Below are 10,370 nucleotides of genomic sequence, written 5' to 3'. Positions count from 1 at the left end.
TACCAATCCCCATTGCAGTCAAAAATCCATGTCTAACTTTTGACTCCCCAAAACTTTAATTACTAATAGCCTATGATGACTGGTAGCCTCACCGATTAACATAATTGATTAACATGTATTTTGCATGTTATATGTATTTTATATTATTATATTGTTACAATAATGCTGGGGAAAAGAAAATGTTACTAAGAAAATCTTAAGAGAAAATACATTTACAGTACTGTACTATATTTATCAAAAAAAATTCTGTGTATAAGCAGACCAGTTCAAACTCATGTGGTTCAAGGGTCAACTAGAATTTATTTCCTAGAAGCCAAAAGAAAGAAAACATCATAACATTTATTTTCTGGGTGGACCCCATGAGTTTCTTTTCAAAGACAATTAAAAAATCTCCCTGTGAAGGAGAACCATGCACATTTTTTTTTTATGAATCATATTTATACTACTAACAATATTTGGCTGATAATGTAAAAATACTTAATCACAACTAGATACATAAAAATAAATGGTATACCTTAATATCTCAAAGGCAAGATAAGATGAAGTAGGTTTCCGGATATAAGAATGTCAAATCCACAATTACCTAAGATATATAAAGAAATTGACATTCTAAGACCTTCTAAGACATAAAAAGACATTTTATTATTGTTTTGCTACATAACAGTGAATACACTCAATTGCATTTTCTCAAATGGCAAATAAGACACAAGATAACATCTCTTTGATTCCTGAAAAGCTCAATATCATCTGTCTTTTGGAGGATCCAGTTTCCTACGACGTCTATGATACCTTGAAAAGAAGAAAATATTTAAGATATTATTTTAGTAAATGTTAACTGTTCCTGATAAAAATATAAAATTTCTATGATTAGTTTGCTGTTCATTAGCACTCAATGAAATCAACAAAACCTAATACATACATATATATATATATATATATATATATATATATATATAATACACGCTGTTAGATATAGTTTATACATACTTAGCTAGATAAATATTTCTTAATAGGAAGCCACATTTCCCCACTGTGGGAATTGTTTTCTACTAATTAAGCATTTTGGAAAGGATTTTGCAGCTTTGAGGTTAATTTCAATATGGTAACCTGGGTAATTAATCCTTAATTAAAAATGAATAATTGTCTTTATCGTAAAGAAACAGCACATCATGAACGTGCTGAGCATGCTCTATTAAAGTTTTATTCAAAAGGGAATGTCTTGGGGCGCCTGGGTGGCGCAGTCGGTTAAGCGTCCGACTTCAGCCAGGTCACGATCTCGCGGTCCGTGAGTTCGAGCCCCGCATCGGGCTCTGGGCTGATGGCTCAGAGCCTGGAGCCTGTTTCCGACTCTGTGTCTCCCTCTCTCTCTGCCCCTCCCCCGTTCATGCTCTGTCTCTCTCTGTCCCAAAAATAAATAAACGTTGAAAAAAAAAATTAAAAAAACAAAAAAAAACAAAAAAAAACAAAAGGGAATGTCTTCCCCTACATGGAGCCCTCTCAAGCTACAAAATTATATTTTAATATACAATAGGATACAATCAGTAATATGTTTACAGAAAAATGTACAAGGTCACAAAAAAATGAAAGAAATGCAAATTCAAAGTGAGGAAACTTTTACTTGTTTTTGCAATCACAAATATTTTAAAAAATCATAATTCCCAACCCAAGCACAGGTGTGATGAAATAAGCACCATCAGACATGATTGGTTAAAGTATTAATTGGTAAAATACTCAGGAAAAGCAGTGTGGCAATATATATATATCAAAAAACTTTTTAAAATAGTCTTTACTTTTAATCTAGTAATTCCTCTTCTGGAAATCTATTCTAAAACACATAGAAAAATAGTTAAAATATTAACTATCTTAATACTAAAATATATTAAATATTTAAATATTAAATATTAATCAGGGAGGGGGAGATACAGGATGCACATTTACATATACAGTAGGATTAAGACCATATAAAAATAGGCAAACTAACAAAACTTATTAAAAGAGAAATATGAAATGCATTGTTACCAGTGATTGAGTCATTTTACCATGAAGAATTTTTCTTTTTGCTTCTTTGCATTTCCTTATTTTCTTTCTTAAGAGAATTTCTGCATAGAGTACATGTGTTTATGGTGATGAGTTCTCTTCAAAAATTCCCTTTAGGCCAGATTTTGGCAAGTTGGCCTGAGTTATTTACTTTTTTGCTAATGTGGAAACCCAATGTAAGGATTTCTATACCATAAATAGTAAGCCATGTATCTTGCGCTCTTTAGCTGTGATTAAGATATCAAAAGCATTCTTTTTGCTTATCTTATGGTTTCATATGGGCAAGTTTCCTATACGTTGTTTTTTTTATAATGATTTTTTGAAAACTGACAAAACACAGAAATTAAGTTGATAAAATGAAGTACATCTATCTACAATAACACAGAACATTAAGTTGTAGAATAATATACATATAGTGTAATATACAAATATTTTCTACATGTACTTATACTGGCACAGAAAAAAACTCACCATTTTCTTAAGCTCTCCAGTTATATGCCAGATAATCAAGGTTTTACTAGTGCCACCCTGAAAGGTGGGGTCTCTCAAAGCAACTAGTCACCAGAATAGGGGTTTGGGAAGTCACAATTTCTTAGGATGCATGAATTTCAATTTCTGCTACAATCACTAGCCAGAAGCAAGCACCTTGATTATAGGGTGCCCTTATAACTTACCATTCAGACCTGGACTCTTGAGAGAATTAAAAACTCACCCTATTAATAATTAACAAAACAATGAAACCAAGACTCCTCCTGGATAACCAAGACATATTGTTACCCTTCTTCAACTACACAATGATTCAGTGACATCTGAAATACTTGTCCACAGTTCTTAATCGAGAGCAGAACTTTATCTCCTGGTTCACACCACAGTTGGATGTTCAAATCTGTTTCCTACTGATGGTAGTAACTAATTTTTGTGGGCTCCATGGAAAAATATTAAAATAGTTATTTAAATAAAGTAGTACTGCTATTCATACATTTATAGGATTGCCCTATATTTTGAGAAATTTCAAATTATTTTCCAAATCCTTACTTTCCCTCCAGCCTCCTTTCAATCCTTCCATCCTTCTTTCTTTCAACATAACTCGACATCTAGTAGTGCTGTTAGCTTACTATCTTCTTTTTTAAGAGGTATTATGAGAATGAGTATCATTTATTCATTCATTTATTTTTAAATATGTGGACATCTACTATGTGCCGGGCACTACTTCTAGGTGCTCAGAATTCTGTAGTACACAAAACAAGACAAAATCTCCACCCTCATAAAGCTGACATTCCAGTGCAGGAGACAGGAAAACAAGTAAGTTAGCCAGGGAAGGTTTCAGAAAGAAAAAACCCAGAGTGAGAAAGCTAGCTTTGCTGATACCAGCAAGAGAATTCTACAGAGACTGAACAGCAAGTATAAGGGCTTTGAAGGAAAGGCATGTTCAAGGAACAGCAAAAAGGCCACGTGGCTGGAACAGAGTGAACAAGGAAGAGAACAAAAGAAAATGAGAATGGAGATGTAATGGAGGATCAGATCACACACGTTCTTATACGTAATAGTTAAGGCCTTTAGCTTTTTTTCTGGGTAAGATGGGAAACTGTTGGAAGGTTTTCAACAAAAAAATTATAAGAACTAAGTGAAATTTTAACAGGGTTACTCTGGCAATGTGCTAACAACAGACAGTAGGGAAGCAAAGCAGAAGCAGGGAGACTAGTTAAGAAGTGACTTCAAAAAACCAGGCAAAGGGTGGTCACATGGAGCAGGATGGTGGCAGAAGGAATGGTGATAAATGGTCGAATGTGGACACATTTTGGGAGACAGAGCTAACAGGATTTGCTGAGAGACCATACGTTGGGTGTGAGACAAAGAGAAGAATCAAGAATGGCACCAAGATTTCTGGCCCAAGCAATGAGAAGAATGGAGCTAGCATTAACTGAGATAGAGAAGGCTGTAGGAGAAGCTGGTTTGTGGCGGACCATTAGAAGCTCAGTTAGAGACATATTAAGTTAGGGTTGCCTATTAGACATGTGGATATACAGTTGGAGCTGGATATACAGTTCTGGAGATCAAGGAACAGGGCTTGGCCAGAGATTAAACTGGGAGCTATCAGGGATGCCTAGGTCGCTCAGTCAGTTAAGGTCAGACTCTTGATTTCAACTCAGGTCATGAGTCTCAGGTCTGAGTTTGTGAGATTGAGCCCTTCATCGGGCTCTGCACTGACAGCATGGAGCCTGCTTGGGATTCTCTCTCTCCCTCTCTCTGCTCCTCCCCCACACAGGTGCTGGTGCTCTCTCTAGCTCTCTCTCAAAATAAATAAATAAAGTTAAAAAAAAAAAAAGAATTGGGGCTTTGCAGACGCCACCAACCTGGAGCCACCCATGCTGCCCAGCCATGGTCAACCCCACCATGTTCAACATCTCCATGGATGGTGAGCCCTTGGGCTCCATCTCCTTCAAGCTGTTTGCAGACAAAGTTCCAAAAATGGCAGAGAACTTCCATGCTCTAAGCATTGGGGAGAAAGGACTTGGTTATAAAGGTTCCTGCTTTCACAGGATTATTCTGGGATTTATGTGCCAGGGTGGTGACTTCACATGCCATGATGGCACTGGTGGCAGGTCCATCTGTGGGGAGAAATTTGATGATGAGGGTTTCATCCTGAAGCACACAGGTCCTGGCATCTTGTCCACGGCAAATGCTGGACCCAACACAAACGGTTCCGAGTTTTTCACGTGCACTGCTAAGACTGAGTGGTTGGATGGCAAGCACATGGTGTCTGGCAAGTTGAAGGAGGGCATGAACATTGTGGAAGCCATGAGGCATTTTGGGTCCAGGAATGGCAAGACCAGCAAGAAGATCACCACTGCTGACTGTGGACAAATCTAAAAAATTTGACTTGTGTTTTACCTTAACTACTAGACCATTCCTTCTGTAGCTTGGGAAAGCACCCCTCCACTCCCATCTGTCAAAATCTCCTATAATCTTTGTGTTCTTGCAGCAGTTTCACGGGTTCCATGTTTTCCTTACTCCCCTCCAAGTCTAGCTGGATTGCAGAGTGAAGATTATGATAATGAAATAAAAGTTAAACAACAACAAAAAAGAGAGTTGGGAGCCATCAGCATACAGAAGATATTTAAAGCCATGAGACCGGATAAGATCACTATCTTGGAAAATGGGACAGAAAAGAAAAGAGAACCAAGGACTGATCTTTGGGCACTCCAAAATTTATTGATAAAAGATATGAAAAGGAATCAGTAGGAGAGACTAGGCTAGTATATGAACTTTAGATATATATATATAAATAGTTTCAATGAAGCTATTAAGGTGAATTATTGAGAAAAATAACAGATAACCCAAATACAACTATTAGGGACTCTGTAACACTGCTAAAATGATGTGTTTTGGAAAGAGTTATAACAGAAAGAATGTTCCATCACTTCTGATGTTTTTCATGCCAACTGAGGAAGACTGAAAGGGAAAACATCCTGTACACAAATGCTATACATAAGGGCACAGATGACATACTTGCTTCCTGAGTACTAGCAACCCTAAAGGCCAACAGGAGATACTGCAGGGGCTGCTGTGTAGGGCAAAGCCACTCAGAATCAGGTCCTCAACAACTATTTACGAAGGAAATATCTAATGCAAACTGCTGTTGAGAACACGGAAAAAAAAAATGGATTTGCATAATGGGTATCCTTCAAAGAACATGTTCAAAGCCCCATGACTTCAGGTGAATATGATGTAATAGCTAAGCTAGTTTAATCTGTTTTCATACCTGTAATATTATCAAACAGGAAGTAGCAGGAACCACATGGTTATCTATTAAAATCAACCTCGGCACAAATGAACATAAAAATAGTCATTCAGGCAAAGGCAAAACATAAGGAACTAAAAGTTCGATTTAACTGCAAACCCAGTGTCCTGGGTTTCCTCATTATCTATCTCCCATACTAAAAATTTAAATTGTTCTGGCACCCAATCTCAGCATTAAGCTCAAACCTAGGAAGAATCTTTGAATTGCCTTCCCAAAGTAAGTAGGATCACCAGGATTAGGAAAAGGCAAAAAGCAATTCACAAATTTCGCAGTAACAATATTAACTTTAGATTTCCAGACTTGAGATAATCTAATCACCAATGTTTTTGGCCACTGGGCTATTTCGGCATCGATTGCATACAGTCACACTACCTACACTTCCAACCCACCCACTTTGGGGGAGGCCATTAATTAAATGTGTGTAGGTTCAGGACTGAATGAAGTGAGGCAACACCCTGGGATCATAAAGCCACTGCTGACCTTGATTAAGAATTTGATAATAAGAAACAACTTACTCTACCTGTGACCCTATCAAATAAAATGAAAATTGAATAAATTCACATAACTTGATAGCTAAACTCTGGGAATAAAACTTCTAAGAATCACTGAGAAATTTACCAGTGGACCATCCCCAAAACTACCATAAATAAAGTACCATTCAAAGAAAAACTGAACACCTTCAAGAAGCTGTGGACATAATTAGTAAGATATATTTCATCAGACAGCAACTGAGTACCCACACACTGTATTAAGAATACTGTATTAGAGATCATGTGGAAAACTACAAAAGATGTATTCCTGATGAAGAGAAAATAGTCTAGAGCAGGAGATGTAGACAAAAAATTACCCACAAATACAAATATAACATTAACATATATCCAGCCATCTATGGTTATATATAGTTGTGCTAACAGGGAAACTATTAGCTGTGTGTGTGTGTGTGTGTGTGTGTGTGTGTGTGTGTGTATAACTATGTGCTATAGTCAAAATGACTATAATCAAATTAAATTTCATGGAAAAAGTAAGCTAAGTAAGAGCAAATGGTAGAAAAATGAAAGTACCAAAAATCAAAGGAAACAGCATTTAAGATGGCTTGACTGAAATGAAAAGTCAGATTGGACAAAAAAGTAAAATCCAAAAGTAAAATTCTACTTCTAAGAAACCCACTTGAAATATAAAGACACAGATAGGTTAAAAGTCAAAGAAAAGAGGGGCACCTGGGTGGCTCAGTCAGTTAAGCATCCAACTCTTGGTTTTGGCTCAGGTCATAATCTCATGGTTCATAAGCTGGAGCCTCACATTGGACTCTGCCGACAGTGCAAAGCCTGCTTGAGATTCTCTCTCTCCCTCTCTCTCTGTCTCTCCTGCTCTCTCTCTCTCTCTCTCTCAAAATAAATAAATAAACTTAAAAGTAAAGGAACAGAAACAGATCATGTAAATGATAATCAAAATAAGTCTGGATAGGCTATATTAATACTAGAAAAATTATCCTTCAGAATAAGAAATATTACCAGCAATAAATAAGAAGACTTCAGGGGTGCCTGGTTGGCTCAGTCAGTTAAGTGTCCGACTCTTGCTTTCAGCTCAGGTCATGATCTCACTGTTCATGGGTTCAAGCCCCACATAAGACTCGGCGCTGATAGTACGGAGCCTGCTTGGGATTCTCTGTCTCCCTCTCTCTCTGCCCCTCCTCTGCTCTCCCTCTTTCTCTCAAAAATAAGTAAACATTACGCGTCGGGCTCTGGGCTGATGGCTCAGAGCCTGGAGCCTGTTTCCGATTCTGTGTCTCCCTCTCTCTCTGCCCCTCGCCCGTTCATGCTCTGTCTCTCTCTGTCCCAAAAATAAATAAACGTTGAAAAAAAAAAAAAAAAAGGGGGGCGCCTGGGTGGCGCAGTCGGTTGAGCATCCGACTTCAGCCAGGTCACGATCTCGCGGTCCGTGAGTTCGAGCCCCGCGTCGGGCTCTGGGCTGATGGCTCAGAGCCTGGAGCCTGTTTCCGATTCTGTGTCTCCCTCTCTCTCTGCCCCTCGCCCGTTCATGCTCTGTCTCTCTCTGTCCCAAAAATAAATAAACGTTGAAAAAAAAAGAAAAAAAAAATTAAAAAAAAAAAAATAAGTAAACATTAAAAAAAAAAAAGACTTCATAAAGATAAAGGTATCAATTCATCAAGAACCTATAATAACAAATGTATATACAATTAATAACACAATTTCAAAATATATGAAGACAAATAGAATCGGGAGAAGAAATAGAAGAATCCACAAATATAGCTGTAGATTTCCATATCATTCTAATAATAACTGATTAAATAGAAAATTAGTAAGGGTATAGAAAACTTGAACCACACTCCCAGCCAAGTAGACCTAACTGATATTTTTAGAATACTACCAGCGGCAATGGCAGAATATACACCTACTTTTCAAATGTATGTGAAACATTCACCAAGACAGACTATAATCTGGGCCATAAAACAAATCTTAATCAATTTAGAGACTGAAATCATATAAAGTATGTTTTGTGATCACAACAGAATTAAACTAGAAACCACTAACAGAAAAGTAACCCATGGTTCAAAGAAGAAATCATAAGAGAAATTAGAAAACATTTTGAACTAAATGAAAGTGAAAACATATCAAAATTTGTGGGATGCAGCTAACGCAGTGCGTAACAGGAAATTTATAGCATTAAAAGATTAAATTAAAAAAGAAGACAGGTGGGGTGCCTGGGTGGCTCAGTTGGTTCAAGCGTCCGACTTCAGCTCAGGTCATGATCTCACGGGTCTGTGAGTTCGAGCCCCGCGTCAGGATCTGTGCTGACAGCTCAGAGCCTGGAGCTTGCTTCGGATTCTGTGTCTCCCTGTCTCTCTGCCCCTCCCCCGTTCATGCTCTGTCTCTCTCTGTCTCAAAAATAAATAAACATTAAAAAAAATTTATAGGGGCGCCTGGGTGGCGCAGTCGGTTAAGCGTCCGACTTCAGCCAGGTCACGATCTCGCGGTCCGTGAGTTCGAGCCCCGCGTCAGGCTCTGGGCTGATGGCTCAGAGCCTGGAGCCTGTTTCTGATTCTGTGTCTCCCTCTCTCTCTGCCCCTCCCCCCGTTCATGCTCTGTCTCTCTCTGTCTCAAAAATAAATAAACGTTAAAAAAAAAATTAAAAAAAAAATTTATAAAAAAGAAGACAGGTTTCTAAACAACAAGCCTTTAGAAACTAGAAACTAATTACATCCTTTAGAAACTAGAAACTAATTACATCCAGGGTAAGCAGAAGGAAGGAAATAACAAGGGTCAAAAATAGAAAACAGAAAGACAACAGAATCAATTAAACCAAAAGCTGATTCTCAAAAACCTCAACAAAATAACAATACCAGGAATGAGAGAAGTGGCATCACCACACACTAGTGTAGCAGTGTGTATAACAAAGGAATATTACAAACTATGTGCAAATAAATTCAATAATTTAGGTGAAATGGGCAAATCCCTTGAAAGATACAAACTACCAAAGCTTACTCAAAAAGAGAGAAATTAAACAGCCCTATCTATCAAGCACAGAAATTGAATGCAGTGAGAAATCTTTTCACAAAGAAAATCCCATATCTAGATGATTTCACTAGTAAATTCTAACATTAAGAAATAATACCTATTCTGGGAATGCAAGCTGGTGCAGCCACTCTGGAAAACAGCATGGAGGTTCCTCAAAAACTAAAAATAGAACTACCCTATGACCCAGCAATTGCACTACTTGGCATTTATCCATGGGATATAGGTGTGCTGTTTTGAAGGGACACATACACCCCAATGTTTATAGCAGCACTATCAATAGCCAAAGCATGGAAAGAGCCCAAATTTCCATTGATGGATGAATGGATAAAGAATGTGTGGTGTATGTACACACACACACACACACACACACACACACACACACAATGGACTATTACTCAGCAATCAAAAACAATGAAATCTTGCCATTTGCAACTATGTGGATGGCACTGGAGGGTATTATGCTAAGTGAAATTAGTCAGACGAAAATCATATGACTTCACTCATATGAGGACTTTAAGAGACAAAACAGATGAACCTAAGGGAAGGGAAACAAACAATATAAAAACAGGGAGGGGGACAAAACAGAAGAGACTCATAAATATGGAGAACAAACTGAGGGTTACTGGAGGGGATGTGGGAGGGGGGATGGGCTAAATAGGTAAGGGGCATCAAGGAATCTACTCCTGAAATCACTGTTGCGCTATATGCTAATTTGGATGTAAATTTTAAAAAATAAAAAATAAAACAAGTTAAAAAAAAAAGAAAAGAAATAATACCTATTCTAAGGTATTCTTCCCAAAAACTGAAGAGGAGGGAATACTACCAAACCCACTCTGTTGCAGGCATCACTCTGAAACCAAAACCAGACAAAGATATTATAAATCTATAGGCCAGTATCCCTAATAAACAAAGATGTAAAAAATCCACAACAAAATTTTAGTAAATCAAATCCAAACAATACATTAAAAAAAAATAATATATCATGGGGCGCCTAA

The 10,370-nt window shown here is 37.5% G+C and overlaps 2 protein-coding genes across 2 annotated transcripts in view; one reads left to right on the top strand and one right to left on the bottom strand.

Moving 5' to 3' along the window:
- Window positions 1-280: 280 nt before the first annotated feature.
- Window positions 281-10,370, bottom strand: part of MRPL42 (mitochondrial ribosomal protein L42) — a 34,196-nt gene continuing 24,106 nt past the window's right edge. The window contains exon 6 of the mRNA XM_030323378.1: window positions 281-789. Within this exon, the coding sequence (XP_030179238.1) occupies window positions 744-789 (46 nt within the window). The 3' untranslated portion in view covers window positions 281-743. The remainder of the gene's footprint in view (window positions 790-10,370) is intronic.
- LOC115519431 (peptidyl-prolyl cis-trans isomerase A-like) lies at window positions 4,417-4,934 on the top strand. The gene has a single exon (XM_032594020.1). The coding sequence runs from the start codon at window positions 4,417-4,419 to the stop codon at window positions 4,906-4,908; it is 492 nt and encodes a 163-aa protein (XP_032449911.1). The 3' UTR covers window positions 4,909-4,934.

Source organism: Lynx canadensis, chromosome B4, assembly GCF_007474595.2.
Source record: "Lynx canadensis isolate LIC74 chromosome B4, mLynCan4.pri.v2, whole genome shotgun sequence".
Taxonomy (NCBI): Eukaryota; Metazoa; Chordata; class Mammalia; order Carnivora; family Felidae; genus Lynx; species Lynx canadensis.
Note: the sequence above shows the minus strand (reverse complement) of the source record. Positions and strands in the feature narration are given on the sequence as shown.